Below are 16,730 nucleotides of genomic sequence, written 5' to 3'. Positions count from 1 at the left end.
CAATTATAAACTCTTGGATGAAAGAAGACATAAAAATTTTAAGATTCACTATTTGAACTAAATATTAGAGCATTTGTTCCATTGGATAAAGTGCTGATGAGTCAGCCTGGTCAGAAAAGCACCCAGCCTCTCCAGGGTGAACACACCAGCCTGGGATAATGCGTGATCGGCCATGAGTTGGCCAGTAAGTGCCTGGTCCCCGTAGGTATCATATTTCGGACTTCAACTCTACTGCTGTGTGAGTTTCTGTGCTACTGACCTGCCTTCCAGTATAATGATGAGGAATTACCCTCTTACTAACATCTTGAACCGGTGTGGTACATCTGTTACAATCAATGAACTGGTATCCATCAATTATTTTAATCAAAGTCCGTAGTTTATAACAGAGTTCGTGCTTTGTCTGTTCCCCCACCCACCCCTCACCACAACTTGATGAATAAACTCGGCGACCACTTTGTGTTGATCGGTTTCCTTCCGTGAAGCCCTCAGGAGTACAATGCGCAGAAATCAGAAAGTGCTGTCATCTGTGTAGTGTCATCAAAGCATTTCATTTTGAAACAGTAATAACCAAGCAGCTCCAAGAAGCTTTATTTAAAAAAAAAATGAACACAGAAAAATGTTGCAACGTATTTTATTACTAGAAATGTCTTCTGGGGAACATCTGGGTAAACAAAGCAGCGTTGTACATACACTTCTGCCCTCAGACTTGAGGCTGCCAGCACCTTCATGGCCCATCTGTCAGTCATAATGATGCTTATGGCACACGGGGTTCCAATATGAAGACACATTAGGAGCAATTTGTGTTTATTATCTTATCTTCATAAGTTGCAAAAGCAAACTGATACGAGTGCTCTTTGAGAAGAAAAGCATTTCCCTCTACTCCTTCTAGGTTCTTATGGCTGGTCCAGGAATTAAACTGTTGTGAGACGGACTGACAGGAGAAACTCAGATTTAATTACATACGCACAGGGCCCCAGTCATATGAGGCCCCAGGACAAGTCGAGGGTTCCATGGCATCTGAGGGTGGGGGGGCAGGTGGGGACTTCAGCAAGGATGATGCAGTTCACATGGAGACGGACAAGCAGGTGTTTGGTGAACAGATGTTTGTGGGACTTGCAGGGACAATGGGACACAGAGCAGACTCTGGTCTCTAGGCCCCATCCAACTCCCCCACCCCCCGACCCCATGCTCTCTGAGATCTCTGGGGATAGTGCCCTTGTGTGCAAGGACCTTCCCCCTGAGTTCTGTTGGCAGGTAAGGGGCAAGTAAAAAGAAAGACTTTCTATTGCATTAGCTAAGATTTCCAGCACAATATGAAAAAGAGTGGTGAGAAGGAACACTTTTGCTTTCCTCCAATCTAGCGGGAAAGTGTGTATTAGCTTCTCATTATTAGGTGTGATGTTACCTGGAGGGTTTTTTAAGTAAATGTTCCTTCTGCAGGTGATGAAGTTCTTCACTATTCCTGCTGAAAGTTTTATCATAAATGGGGGTTGAACTTGGTCAATTGCTTTTGCCATTTCTATGGATATGATATGTGATTTCTCTTCAAATGGCTGTTGATGTGATAGATTATATGAATGGATTTTTAAATGTTGTAACAAGCTTGTATACCTGGGGTAAATCTCATGTGGTCATGTTGTACAATGTTCTTGACACAATGTTGGATTAAATTTGCTAAGATTTTGTTGAGTCTTTTTCATCTCTGTTCATGAATTTGTTGTTTTCCTTCCTTGTAAGGTCTTTTCTTGGTTTTGGTATCAGGGTAATGTTTCAACAAATGCCAATGAATTGAGATCATATTGAGTTTGGTTTCTGTCCACATGCAGCTAAGCTGGACATCAGTAATTTAAAAGCTAGAAAGTCGGCCCGCTCCCGGCCCTTCCCGGCGAGGTTTGAGAGAGAAGATCTGATCACCTGGAATTAAAGTTGGCACAGAAACCTTTTCAACTCCAAAAATGTTGGGGGAAGATATGGAAGTGGCCATCAAGATGGTGGTTGTAGGGAACGGTGCAGTTGGAAAGTCAAGTATGATTCAGCGGTATTGCAAAGGCATTTTTACAAAAGACTATGAGAAAACCATCGGAGTTGATTTTTTGGAGCGACAAATCCAAGTTAATGACGAAGACGTCAGGCTCATGTTATGGGATACAGCAGGTCAGGAGGAGTCTGATGCGATAACCAAGGCCTACTATCGAGGAGCCCAGGCTTGTGTGCTTGTATTTTCTACCACAGACAGGGAATCTTTTGAAGCCATTTCCAGTTGGAGAGAGAAAGTGGTGGCTGAAGTTGGAGACATACCAACTGCACTCGTACAAAGCAAGATCGATCTCCTGGATGACTCTTGTATAAAGAATGAGGAAGCCGAGGCACTGGCAAAAAAGTTGAAGTTGAGATTCTACAGGACTTCAGTGAAGGAGGACCTGAATGTCAGTGAAGTTTTTAAATATTTGGCTGAAAAATATCTTCAAAAGCTTAAACAACAAATAGCTGAGAATCCAGAATCAATGCATTCAAGTAGTAACAAAATTGGGGTCTTTAGCACGTCTGCTGGGAGTCACTTGGGTCAGAATTCAAGTACCCTCAATGGTGGAGATGTCATCAACCTCAGGCCCAACAGACAGAGGACCAAGAAAAACCGAAATCCTTTCAGCAGCTGTAGCATACCCTAACAGGCCTCAGGGAGGAGGAAATGGAATTACATTGTGCAGTAAGACACGTCCAGCTATCACCGTATGTTACACAATGTTTCGCAGACTTTGCACCTAATTGGCTGTCTGAAAATTGACAGACTTAAACATTATTCTGCAGTGCTTTTCAGAATGGAGCAAGATCTCTGAAAAATTACTGCCCTGTGGACTCATTTTAATTTTTTTACATTAGACGAAGCTTCTCCTGTTATTGAAGGAATGATATAAGAAACATCAAAAACAGGTTTTGCTGAACTTGAAATGCAGAAACACATAAATGAAATGCCTAAATATATTGGTATAGATTTTAATATTAGGGGTCAAGGAAAGATAGCAGGCGTTCTTTTTCTGAAACTGGTCATCTAGCTTTTCTGGGAAATAATATTGACTCTGAATACTTACAAGAATAATATTGAAAGGCGAGCCCTAATATTGCCAGACTGCATTAGTGTGTACTTTATGATGTTAGTTGTGCAATGTCTGTATATGTGGAACATGGAGGCGTGTGCACACAGATCCCTGGTTCTGGAGTAAAGGAAGGTATGTGCAGTGTTTAAGGAAACATGGAATCTAACTTGTTCATTCATGAAACCATTTATACACTTATGTGTATGTTCTAAGTTTTAATTTTCAAATGAGAAATTCCAGATATTTTGCAAAATGAGGTTGACTTTAAAAAGTGCTTTGTGCCAAAAATCTCATACCTAATTCTCAGTGCTTTACCAGAATTTATACTGTTGGTAATCTCTTTTAAAAGCAGCTTTCCTCTCTAACAGGGTAGATGAAAGAGGAGTGTAAGTGCGTTAGTGCTGGAGCCCCTCCCAGGTGGGCCTGGTCACGGGATCTTTTCCACGTCCCTGCACGTGGGTGGTGGGCTTGAGCTGGCGGCTGCAGGACCCCTGCCCTGGGCAGCGTGGCCACCCTACACCCGGGGCCTTTTGCTGTTGACAACACAATTCTGAACTTTTAGGATTATACTAGCAATTTTTTTAAACATACAAGAGGTGATTTTCTTTGTCTTAAACCACATTACCGATTTTATAATGCCCTGCAACTCTAAAGCTTCTTTTTGTTTACACATTTTTGTATGTTTTTTTTCAGATTATACTTTTAAAATTTCTATAATCTTCAGTTTGTATAGAACTTTCTCAAGAGCTCTGTCAGCACCAAATACAAAGTAATTGTGGCAGAGCATACATTTTGTGGTTTGGACAGTAGCTTTCCAATGCAGATAAATAATTGCATGAACTGTACTAAAAGTGGTTATCATTCATCAATGACTTGTTTTTAACCCCTTGCAACATATACCTGGTCTTTACAGGATTTAAAAATTTGTAAAAATAACTTTTCTTAGAAAGTGTGTCACATTTTTAATTATTTGTACTAAATGCATAATGTCTTATATATTCCTTTTGTATGTTTTCTCTTTTTTTTAAGTCTGCCATCTGCACCACCCTCATCCCCCTGTCCAGATTAATGTTGAGAACAGAATAGAATTTTTTAGGACATGTCTTTAAATGGTCAGGAGTGAATGTTTGCTTTTCATAATATTGAAATAATCTGGCATTATCTATTTCAAAGTAATATAAAATCTTTATTTTTATGTCACCAGTTGTCACCACTCCCACTGCTGGCAGTGGGGTAGGTGTTGGGAGAAAACCCTGTTCCTGACGCTGGGTGCCCACTGGCAATTCATCTTCCCTTTTCTACTCTCTGGAAATACAGTCCCTTTAATTTTTGCACAAAATATATTTTTCAGCAAACAGTCTTTATAGCAGAAAAATCATATGATATAAAATGTTGTAGTTCTATTTCACATTAATTAAATGTATGTGGGTAAAAGTTTGTTATTTTTCTATATAAAAAATTTACTCTCTGATAGTTGCAGTTCCCTTGGAAAAAAAAATAAATAAAAGCTAGAAAGCCTTCAAATGCTTGCAAATGAAGCAGTTATATATGTATATATACACATACATATAGACAGATACATCCACATGCGTTAGGTAGTTGCTCAGTTGTGTGTGACTCTTGGTGACTCAGTGGACTGCAGCCTGCCAGGCTCCTCTGTCCATGGGAATCTCCAGCCAAGAATACTGGTGTGGGTTGCCATTTCCTTCTCCAGGGGATCTTCCCTATCCAGGGATGCATATGTGTGTGTGTGTGTATATATGTGTGTGTGTGTGTGTGTATGTGTGTGTGTGTGTGTTATATGTACACTATCTGTGCTATATATTTTATATTTTTTTCTTTCTCTTAACATCATGTTGTGTTTGCCACATTTTTGCTCATGCATGTAGCCTGACTCTCTTGTCATTTTTTTTTTCACACAAAGCATGAAACTGCAGGGAAATCAAAATTATACAGATTCTAGTAAAAAGAGGACTGAGTGGGTAAGGGAAAGCATTTGTATTTCTGCCCCTTCCAAGCTTCTTCCACTGGCTGCTTCCAGTCTCCTCCTCAGTGTCTCAGGCCCGGTCCTCTACCAAGGCATCACAAAGGACCAAACATGCGTGTTACTCGGGCTCTTGCTCCTGCGAAAGGGAGACTTATCCCAGGGACGCGGCACAGACTCTCATGAGCTGTAATTTGCTGGCTCTCCCAAAGGATGGTGGAGGAAGAAACAGGAATTTAAAAAAAACTTTTAGAAAATGTTTATATTTTTTTGTGTTTCTTAAATGTTTTGTTTACTGCTTTTACTTACTAAAATTGTTGTGAGCATTTTCTGTAGCATTCAATATATTTTTTTATTTTACGGGGCCTCCCAGAGAACTCAGTGGTAAAGAATCCACCTGACAATGCTGGAGACCCAGGTTCCATCCTTGGGTCGGGAAGATCCCCTGGAGGAGAAAATGGCAACCCACTCCAGTATTCTTGCCTGGAGAATCCCATGGACAGAGGAGCCTGGCAGGCTACAGTCATGGGGTCGCACTAAGCCCGCTCGATTTAGCGACTAAACAACAACAAATTGGGGGTAGAGTGTAAAAAAAAACAAAAACAAAAACAAAACACTGGAATGGGAGCCTCGACTGCATTGCTCTCCTTTTAAAACAGACTCTAACTTTGCTTTTCTTTCATTTACGTCTTAACAGAAGAGTTTTTCATTAATTCAAATCGAGTGAGGTCACACTCCTGGAAGGAAGAAAGTGATTCCTTAAGTTTCGGGTAATGCGATTCTAGGTTCGAGCCCTATTCTGCTTGCGGTTGGGCGCTAGGGGCGGCGGTCAGATCTCCAGGGCGCGCGGTCTGGGTTGCACCAGCCCACGGCTTCCAGGCGGGAGGCGGGACCCGCCAAGGCTCCGGCGGACGTCTCTGGGCTCACACCGGGAGGAGGGGAGCAGCCCGCCCGCGCCGCCGCTGCCTCTCCCGCCGGCTCGCGAAGACGCAGACCCGGTCCCCGCATCGGCCGGGTGAGCCAGCTGCTGTCCTTGGGTGCGCTGTTCCCCGGGGCGCACGGAACCTCGTGGGACCCAAGCTGGCCGCTACAGGACTCTCTGGGCTGACTCGGACCTCCGGGGGCGGGGTGGGAGCTCAGGTAGGGAAAGTGGGTTTGTGTTTTTCCTATAAAGGTAAGGACTCTTCTCTCTAGCACTTCCTTGATGTAGCCAACGAGTCAGAGGAAGATTTCAACAGGTGGCCGAGAGCGATCACGTGGGGCAGGTTGGGCGCCGGCCACCCCCTCCCTTAGGAACTGCTCTTCTCCGCAGAGCTGCGCGTGGTCCACAAGCCTCAGTGGTGCCCTCCGTCCATTCCGCCTCGCAGCCCCGGAGTCCGCGGCGCTGTTGCGCTGAGAGGGCGGCGGGAACGGGCCTCCCGTAGAAGGCCGGTGACTAGCTCGGAGCGCGGGTCGGGTCCCCGGGACCGCAGACCCCCGCGGGGCAACGGCGGAGAAGACCGAGTCTCTGTCCTCGCCAGGATGCACAACGCGTCGTACTGGGGGCCGGAGCGCGCCAACACGTCGTGCCCCGCGCCCGCACCCACTCTCGGCTGCCCCAACGCGTCCGGGCCGGCGCCGCCGCTGCCGCCGCCGCTGGCCGTGGCCGTGCCCGTTGTGTACGCGGTGATCTGCGCGGTGGGACTGGCGGGCAACTCGGCGGTGCTGTTCGTGCTCCTGCGGGCGCCGCGCAGGAAGACCGTCACCAACCTGTTCATCCTCAACCTGGCCGTGGCCGACGAGCTTTTCACGCTCGTGCTGCCTGTCAACATCGCCGACTTTCTGCTGAGGCGCTGGCCCTTCGGGGAGCTCCTATGCAAGCTCGTCGTGGCCGTCGACCAGTACAACACCTTCTCCAGCCTCTATTTCCTCACGGTCATGAGCGCCGACCGCTACCTGGTGGTGCTGGCCACCGCCGAGTCGCGCCGAGTGGCCGGCCGCACGTACGGCGCCGCGCGCGCGGTGAGCCTGGCCGTCTGGGGGGTCGCGACCCTGGTGGTGCTGCCCTTCGCGGTGTTCGCGCGGCTCGACGAGGAGCAGGGCCGGCGCCAGTGCGTGCTGGTCTTCCCGCAGCCCGAGGCCTTGTGGTGGCGCGCGAGCCGCCTGTACACGCTGGTGCTCGGCTTCGCCATCCCAGTGTCCACCATCTGCGTCCTCTACACCTCGCTGCTGTGCCGGCTGCGCGCCATACGCCTCGACAGCCACGCCAAGGTCCTGGACCGCGCCAAGAAGCGGGTGACCGTCCTGGTGGTGGCCATCCTGGCCGTGTGCCTCCTCTGCTGGACGCCCTACCACCTGAGCACCGTGGTGGCGCTCACCACCGACCTCCCGCAGACGCCGCTGGTCATCGCCGTGTCCTACTTCATCACCAGTCTGAGCTACGCCAACAGCTGCCTCAACCCTTTCCTCTACGCCTTCCTGGACGACAGCTTCCGCCGGAGCCTCCGCCAGCTGCTGGCGTGCCGCACCACCTCCTGAGCCCGATAACGAGGACCCGGCGTTCCGGGTCGCTCAGGGTGGTTCCCGACCCGCGGCGCTCCCGCAACCCCTCTCCCAGCTTGCTAGAGATGCGGATTCTTGGGCCTGTCCCGGGACCTCCGGCCTCGGAAGCTCTGTGGCTGCGCGCGCAATTTGAATTTGCCGAGGCCTCAGGGTGCTGCGGGAGCGCGCGGAGCTTGGGGACCGCTGCGGCTGACAGCGCACAGACGGCTGCCTAATGCCAAAGGGCACCGAGGCAACCCCTGAGCTTGACACGGGAGGGGAGGAAGAGGGTCGTGACGCTGAGACCCACTTTCCGTTCCCCTCTAGCCTCCCGCCCCAGCCGAGCGCAGCCCGGATCTAGGAAGAGCCCTCGGCGCCGTCATGGGAGAAGCCCTTTGCTGCGGGCGCCCTGGCTTCGGCTCCACGCTCGGCTTCTCGAATTTCCAGCAGCGACCGTCTGCGCTGCTCCAGCTGCAGAGCAGCCTGGCACGGGGCCCTGGCGCTTTTCCGCGCGCTCTCGCCGCTGGGGAAGAGGGTCCGGGTGCGCGCGGGCGCTCCCACCTCGCCGAGCTGGAGAGAGGCTGAGGCCGCCCGGGAATTCGCGAGGGACTCAGAGCAGCTCGGGGTGCTGCTCTGAGTGACGGGGCAGGGGATGAATGTGTGCGTGCGTGTGTGTGTATGTGTGTGTGTGTGTGTGTGTGTGTGTGTCAATGTGTGTGTGCGCGCGCCTAGCGGAAGCCGGGGCTTTGGGTGAAGGAGGATGGAAATGGGCTGTGATGTCTACACAGCAGTTATTAATATAAAAGCGGTGATAAACCCTTCGTGTCCCAGCCACTTCTCTCTTAGCGTTTCCACTTTCCCACTCCTATGGTCACCGCGGAGCCCCGCGCGCCAGGCTCGGGAAAGGCCAGGAGCCGAGTCCCCGGCAGGGTTGCGGCGCCCCCTGGTGGAGCCACTGCTGGCGCCGAGCATCCCAAACAGCGCTGTGTGGACAGGTGAGCGAGCGCACATGCAACGCCGCTCTCTTCCGTGGCTCGGTTACTCGTCATCGCTTCCCTCTGCAGAGGGATTCAATCCCCCTACGCCCCTCTGCCCCCGACGACCTCTAGTACAGCTTGGAGCAGTTCGTTGCAATTCTTTGTGTGCATATTGCTTTTCGAGGTTGAGAACTTTATAAATATGTGTGTACTAAAACGTGTACAAAACGTGTACTAATCTCACAGGTTTTTGTGGACTTAATGAGATTAAGAGGAGATGCGCATCCATTCCAGCGTTCCCTTTCTCCTCATATGCTTCATTCTCTTCGCCTCAGAGAGAGCTGAAATGATGAGACCTTATAATAACCTCTCCTGGGTTCCTTTCCACAGGGCCTTGGGTGATGTCTGGTCCAAGCTGAGAAAGGAAACCAGACAGCACCCTATCTTTATTTTATCTTCACTTACAGGAGACAAAAGTGAATTAATAGAGAGGACTGACATTAGCTTTGCCCAGCCATCTATAGTCTTCAGACCTGAGGGCAGAGCATTAACCAGACTCCAGTCATTAATGAGCATTTTAAAAGAGGTTCCCCCCCTCCCTTTGGGATGAATTCCAAACAGGAATGAAAATTTCTAAAAGTATTTGTTTCCTACGGTCAGGATTAGGTGTGATCTAACGTAGTGTTGCTGGTGTGGCAGGATTTGTTAACTTAGATTAATGGACATTAACCACTTTCTCTTAGCTTTAAAATACTTTTAACAAAATAAATGAAATGGAAAATCAGGAAGGGAGTTCTTCCCCCTCCCCTCCCCAAGGAAGACGCTAACTCCCTTCCTGGTTTTCATGAATAAGAATTGCTTCCTTGGCTCTCAAAGCTATTAGGAACAACAGGGTGATTCATAGCTATCAGTTTAGAAAATGTAAATTTAGAAACATACCTTGGGTGACAAATAATAGTATTAATAGCTTCAGAATATGGTTTTCTATTTCCAGTGCATTTTGATAGCATTTGAACAGTGCTCTGCTGGTGGGTTTCAGAGCTCTCTTCAAATTCATTTTAGTATCTTTCAAATTTCTTGGAAACATTCTATTTACTTTCTTTGTAACTCACAAAATTATTTTGTGAATCCTGAGTAGTTTTTCAACATTAAAAATGTAAGTGTAGAGTAACTGCTCATCCTTTGAGGTGATGGACAAAAAGCAAAGTGGATATTCTGCCACAAACCCAGATTTGAAGCTTCGTCTGTCTTCGTAGAGTGAGTGACTGTATTTTGACATCCTCGGGATACACATCGGGCAGAGCCGAGTGACCCGCCTATCGACGGCACCCCCCGCCTCCCCCCCCCCCCCCCAACACGGATCAGCCTGGCTGTCTTTGAATCTACAAGAAGATCACTGGAAAAAACAGGACTGACATGGCTGTGTTGTCCATGCAGCCAGGCGTGGACTGGCATCCTTGTATGTGTGTGTGATTAAATGGGACCCAGTACTTGTTTCCTCCTGGCTTTCTATATCGTTGGATAAACTGTTGTATCATTGTTTCTAGGTTGTTGCCTTCATAACAACATGTAGAAGTCCAGACTATAAGTCTCAGGCTACCTTCTTATGACTTAGGTACCAAGCAAAATAACCATGCCAGTAGCCCTGCCACAGTAGAATTTACTCACCTCATTGCATTGCAAAGGTTTTAACTCTGTGTTGAATTTTTGCAGTCTTCCTGTAAACTGTGTTGTTTGGTTCTACCACTTCTGTTATTTTAAAATGTCTACTTGGTTTTACTAGGTTTTACTTAGTACAATTATGTAATGTATGTGCTTAGGCATTCTCTAGAGAAATGCAGAAATTCTGCTTGTCCATGGCAAGGAAGCTCTGGTTAAAATAAAAGCTGAAACATTCTGTGTGGAGAGTTAATATTCTATTTCTGAGAACATGGATCCATAATTCAGTCACCTTAGCATTTATGTGTCATTAATTTCAAAAACACTGCCTTCAGGGAAATTTTATCTAATGGATAAGCAATGAATAGATAGAAGAACTTGACAGGATAAGGTTAAGGGTGAAATCCCCTCACCTTTTTATTTTGGTTGATTGTGAAAATGATGTAAAACTGCCAATTAGCACAAAAACCCTGGGTCATATGCTGGATGGAAAAAGGATAATAAGCTTGTTATTTCATTCATTTCTTGAATATTTGAGCAGCTTGTGTGGAGAGTGAGAAGGGAAGAGAAATGGCTTAAATTGTCAGCATACACATTGCTATTTCAGCTAGCAGAATGCACAGACATAGCACACAAATGGTCATGGTAGAGAAGCTCACTAGAAAAACCCTTGACTTCCTGAAAACTCCTTTCCTCAGCAACATGCTGGGGAAACAGCAGCAAGGGATGTTCTGGCTAGATCATTCTGTAGGATCATTGCCCTTGTCCAGCTAAGGAACGTGTCAGAGACTGCTTTCCTAAGGCTCTTTTATGAGGATGGCTTCCAGTCTGGCACTTTAGTCCCCGTTTTATATACAAAGTGAGATACTGGAAGTGAGTCGATTTGGCAAGGGTCAAAAGACCAATCAGGACCTGTCAGAGCCATCTGGTTCCTGTTCTAGGAATTGTCTCATCTTATTCCAGCAGAGATGAACTTGGTTGCAGTGTGTAATCTGAAGTTATCAGACCATAGAACACATGGACGACTTTGAAATGATTTGTGGACCAGGCAAGATATACCTACTATTGCCATGTCATGTACAAAGGGAAGATAAGATTTAACAGTAAAACTTCGGTCTTCATGCAGAGTCTTGAAAGTGTACAGTGTTGCTGAAGTTTATAAAAATTCCTTGGCTAGAGCTCAGCCCCCAGAGTACCAGGTACATTGTAATCTGCATGCTTTGTGCGTAAGGACCTGGGCCCAGGTGCGCCATTGAAGCAGAACAGAAAGTTAACAGCGCCTCTTTATACAGAGCAGAGTTTCACAATGGAGGATACTGTCCTTAAACTTAGGGCAAGCTACATGTATTTATACCATATCTCATAGGGTTATACAAAGACATTCTATCATATCAATTAAAAGAAAAGAAAAAAAGATGGGGAAAGGGAAGAAAAGGTAAACGGGCATCTCTGAGAAACGTCGGGATCCGTGAATTGCACGCTCCCCAGGCTGGAGCAGAATGTCTTTTTTGGGAACTCTCTCCCGGTAGGGGGCGCTTCCCTGGTGACTCAGACGGTAAAGAATCTGCCTGCAATGCAGGAAACCTGGGTTCTGTCCCTGGGGCGGGAAGAGCCCCTGGAGGAGGGCATGGCAACCCACTCCAGTATTCTCGCCTGGAGAATCCCATGGACAGAGGAGCCTGGTGGGTTACAGTCCACGGGGTCACAGAGAGTCAGACACGACTGAGTGACTAACACTTTCACTTTTCATCTTTAACAGCAGATACTCGATGAAGGTTTTTGAACGGAGGGATAAATGAGTATCTTTAAATCCAGGCGGTCAGAGTTCAGAGAGTTTTTTTCATAGTTTATCATTTGTACCCATTTTCGTATCAATTGTTTCAGTTCAGTGGCTCAGTCCTGTCTGACTTTTTGCTACCCCATGGACTGCAGCACGCCAGGCTTCCCTGTCCATCACCAACTCCTGGAGTTTGCACAAACTCAGGTCCATTGAGTCGGTGATACCATCCAACCATCTCATCCTCTGTCGTCCCCTTCTCCTCCTGCCTTCAACCTTTCCCAACATCAGAGTCTTTTCCAGTGAGTCCGTTCTTCGCATCAGGTGGCCAAAGTATTGGAATTTCAGCTTCAGCATCAATCCTTCCAATGAAGATTCAGGACTAATTTCTTTTAGGACTGATTGGTTTGATCTCCTTGCAGTCAATTGTTTAGTTTCTGTACATTTTCAGCTTGAATAGATTAAAGTCTATTTTTGAGAAAAGCCACCAGAGGGCGCACTGAGATAATTTTTGTAAGAAAAAAGTTATTCAAGCCAATTGGATCTTTTATATAAGTAATTTCACCAGGTTTCTTTCAGAACAGAAATTCTTATGACTATGTAACATTTCTGTAAAATAAAAATTACAAAGTTCAACCCACAAAATTAAAAATATTGATAGTTATAGATTTATTCTTAACACAGGTATCCATAATTCAGATAACTCTGGCCTGAAACAGTTTAAGTAATTATGTTAATCCAATAAAGAGGATTAACATAATTACTTGAATTGTTTGAATTGTAAAGAATCTGCCAGCAATGCAGGAGACCTGGGTGTGATCCCTGGGTCAGGTATATCCCCTGAAGGAGGGAATGGCTACCCAGTCCAGTCTTCTTGCCTGAAGAATTCCATGGACAGAGAAGCCTGGCAGGTTACAGTCCATGGGGCCACAGAGAGTCAGACATGACTGAGGGACTAACACTTGGATACAATTGCTAGGGAATTTAATATTTAATTTTATAGTTATGTCCACAAGATTTAAACTTCAGGATTTTAACTTAACAATTGCTATATTTGGATATTATTTTTATGTTACCTCAAACATTTGGATTTTTCCAAACACAATCAATTTAAACTTAACCTTAATTCTGCTATGTGGATATTGATAAACCTAGATAATTAACCATAAGATAGATTAGCCTATTAGTAATTAATAAGCGATAACTGAGTAACATTGGTCTCCATGTAAGTCCTCCAATCTTTCTGATAAGTCAGGAGTCAGCAGTACACAGCTGATGCAACGGCCCCATGATGCTTTGAATGTCTGGGGTCCTTTAAAAAATTTTTTTTTAATTTATTTGGCTGTCCTGGATCTTCACTGTGGTATGCAGGTTCTTAGTTGTGGCATGTGGGATCTAATTTCCTGACCAGGGGTTGAATCTGGGCCCCCTGCATTGGGAGCACGGAGTCTGAGCCACTGGACCACCAGCAAAGTCCCTGGGTCCTTTAAAGACTTCCCGGCCCATTCTTAGCACAAGCTGTTTTCTTACCACTTCATCATCACAAGTCCAGCCTCTTTTCTGTATTCCCTTCAGGAAGAAAGAAAAGGAGAGCGGAAGAGGTCACACCTATATACAGAGAGCAATAATTTCCCTGGAGGTCTCCAGTGAACTTGGGCTTACATACACATCACTTACACCGTGTATGGTTTGTTCTTGGAGTTGTACACTCTTTGGACAACTGTATAATGACCCATATCTACCGTTATAGACTCGCACTGGGTAGTTCCAGGCCCCCCACCTTGAAATCCCTGCCATGTCCCCAGTGCTCCACCTACTCACCCTTCTGTCCCCAAACTCTGGCAACCACTGATCTTTCTACTGTCTCCATAGTTTTGCCTTTTTAGGAAGTCTTATAGGTAAAATTATATGGTATGTAGCCTTTTTATTCGGAGAAGGCAATGGCACCGCACTCCAGTACTCTTGCCTGGAGAATCCCATGGATGGAGGAGCCTGGTAGGCTGCAGTCCATGGGTTCTCGAAGAGTCGGACACAACTGAGTGACTTCACTTTCACTTTTCCCTTTCATGCATTGGAGAAGGAAATGGCAACCCACTCCAGTGTTCTTGCCTGGAGAATCCCAGGGACGGCGGAGCCTGGTGGGCTGCCATCTATGGGGTCGCACAGAGTCGGACACGACTGAAGTGACTTAGCAGTAGCAGCCTTTTTATTGGAGAAGGAAATGGCAACCCATTCTAGTACTCTTGCCTGGAAAATCCCAGGGACAGAGGAGCCTGGTGGGCTGCCATCTATGGGGTCGCACAGAGTTGGATACAACTGAAGTGACTTAGCAGCAGCAGCAGCCTTTTTATACTGGCTTGTTTCAGTTAGTGATTCTGCTTGCTTACTCAGTCACTTAGTTGTGTCCGACTCTTTGCCATGCCATGGACTGTAGCCCACCAAGCTTCTCTGTCCCTGGTATTCTCCAGGCAAGAATAATGCAGTAGGTTGCCATTTCCTCCTTGAGGGGATCTTCCCAACCCAGGGATCAAACCCTTGTCACCTGTTTCTTCTGTTTTGGCAGGTGGATTCTATATCACTGAGTTACCACCTGAGAAACCCTAAGCAAGCAAGCAATGGGTAAAATCATACAGTATGTTGCCTTTTTATACTGGTGTCTTTCAGCTAGTAAAATGCACTTAAGTTTCCTCTATGTCTTTTCATGCCTTGAAAACTGTTTTTTTTTTTTTTTTTTTTAACCATGCCATGAGATTTTAGTTCCCCCAGCAGGGACTAATTCCAAGCCATGGCAGTGAAGGCGCCAAGTTCTAACCACTGGACTGCCAGGAATTCCCAACAGCCCATTTCTTGTTAGTGCTGAATGACATTGCCTAGATGTATTGCTCTTTGTTAATCCATTTACCTACTGAAGGACATCTTGGTTGCTCCCAGGATTTAGCAATTATGAAGAAAACTGCTATAAATATTTGTGTACAGGGGTTTGTGTAAGTAGTTTTTTACTCATTTTGTAAACACAAGGAGTATGAGAAAATCTAAATGAAAAAGTCTTCCCCAGTTAAGCAAAGAACTGAACTTTGTTTTTTTTTGAAACTGCTATACTTTCTTGTAAGGGGCATGATGGACAAAAATATACTGTGACTATTCAGAAAGCTCTTCAAGAAAAAAAGTAAAAAATAATGGAAATGCTCTTTCATAAAAGTAAAACCCCTTTGTAATACCTCAAGATTATTTTCTGTTTATTTAGGTTTCATAAAACCTTTAGTTTTGAGATTGTGCATTCTATGGAAAGGGCATATTTATTCAGTAATAGCAAAGATAAATGGCTTTTTAAAAAAGGTTATATTCCTTAAATATCATTAAAATTCGTATCTTCAGCATAAGTTGAATTCCTGGATTTCATCCTCTATTAATAATTTGTTCAATAGATGACACAGATGATGAGATGGTTGGAAGGCATCACTGACTCAACGGACATGAGTTTGAGCAAACTCCAGGAGATTGTGAAGGACAGAGAAGCTTGGTGTGCTGCAGTCGTGGGATCGGAAAGAGCAGGACACGACTCAGCAACTGAACGACAACAAATGGCCCAGAGGGGCCAGCGATAGAGAGACCAGTCGACATAATGTATTTCAACAGATGCTGGAAGGATTAGGTGCTATCAGTCAGAGTCCACTAAAAGATTCTCAAGGAAAGCTCTGAAAATATTAGGGAACATAAAGATTAGAATTTTGAGTCATAAATAAGAGTGTGAAATTAAAAAAAAATTTTTTTTTTAAGAAAACAAACAAAAAAACAGGTTCCCTACACTGGAGTCCCTCATATACTTGGGCCACAGTGACTGGAGACGGGTTTCACTGTGGCCAGCAACCACCCTCAGGGCCTCGGCTTCAGTTGCCTTTTCTCTTCTTCTGCTCAATCTGAAGGCAAAAATGTGACTAATTAGGGACATAAACTGCACAACTGTAGAGGACTATATAGACCCAGTAAAACCCAACAGATTCAGAGCCTGTTCTTGGCTGAGAAGCCAGAAATCTGCTTTCATCCTGAGTTATGGCTCCAATTGCCAGACTCTTAAGGAAACAAGGTCCCTCAGTTCGATTTTCCAAGAGCTGAGCCCTGTCCAGACGTCCCTACATGCTGCAGCTGGCGGGACGCGCAGGCTGTCCCCTGAGTCCTCCGACTCATTTCTGTCTCCAGCCTGCTCCTCTCTATCCCCACGCCTCTCTGTTGACTCATTGACCTGAGCTTTGCACTCCTCACTAATTGCATCTATTTCTCTCCAGGTCATCACAAATCACCATTTCCAAACCTCATTTTTATCTCAGGTGCTTATAAAATGATTCTTGTTTAAAGATTGAAAGAGCTTCTGTGAGTACATATAATTTAGTACAGAACTAGCCTCCCTGCTTATCAGTCTCATTAAATGGGGGAAAAAAATGAGAGAAAAATCAGTCTTGACAACTGAGGAGCCTCGTTGGAACAGCAAGCTGATTGAATCTCTGCTTCTGAACTGGATGTTTTGCTCTTGGATCAACACAACATACATAAGAAATGACTCTTCCTACGTGTTAACTTTGTTTAAAAATACTTTAGGAAATGTTCTGTATTATTAAAGGACCCAGTCTAAAACCTTTATCATATCCTTCAAGGCTCACCACAATTTAACCTCCATTTAATTTATAATTCTTGTAAAAAATTGAAGTGAAATTCTCATAATA

General features: G+C 45.6%; 2 protein-coding genes across 2 annotated transcripts; both read left to right on the top strand.

Moving 5' to 3' along the window:
• The first annotated feature begins 1,868 nt into the window (after nucleotides 1-1,868).
• LOC102411520 (ras-related protein Rab-23-like) lies at nucleotides 1,869-4,314 on the top strand. The gene has a single exon (XM_044928769.2). The coding sequence runs from the start codon at nucleotides 1,956-1,958 to the stop codon at nucleotides 2,667-2,669; it is 714 nt and encodes a 237-aa protein (XP_044784704.1). The 5' UTR covers nucleotides 1,869-1,955; the 3' UTR covers nucleotides 2,670-4,314.
• Nucleotides 4,315-5,993: 1,679 nt separating this feature from the next.
• On the top strand, nucleotides 5,994-10,473 carry NPBWR1 (neuropeptides B and W receptor 1). Its single transcript, XM_044928768.2, has one exon. It carries the CDS (start codon nucleotides 6,601-6,603, stop codon nucleotides 7,594-7,596), a length of 996 nt encoding a protein of 331 aa, XP_044784703.1. The 5' UTR covers nucleotides 5,994-6,600; the 3' UTR covers nucleotides 7,597-10,473.
• Nucleotides 10,474-16,730: the final 6,257 nt, after the last annotated feature.

This window comes from Bubalus bubalis, chromosome 15 (genome assembly GCF_019923935.1).
Source record: "Bubalus bubalis isolate 160015118507 breed Murrah chromosome 15, NDDB_SH_1, whole genome shotgun sequence".
Taxonomy (NCBI): Eukaryota; Metazoa; Chordata; class Mammalia; order Artiodactyla; family Bovidae; genus Bubalus; species Bubalus bubalis.
This window is presented reverse-complemented; position numbering and strand designations above follow the sequence as displayed.

Coding starts and splice junctions, on each gene's coding strand:
- NPBWR1 (XM_044928768.2), top strand. CDS start 6,601: ATGCACAACGCGTCGTACTGGGGGCCGGAGCGCGCCAACACGTCGTGC.
- LOC102411520 (XM_044928769.2), top strand. CDS start 1,956: ATGTTGGGGGAAGATATGGAAGTGGCCATCAAGATGGTGGTTGTAGGG.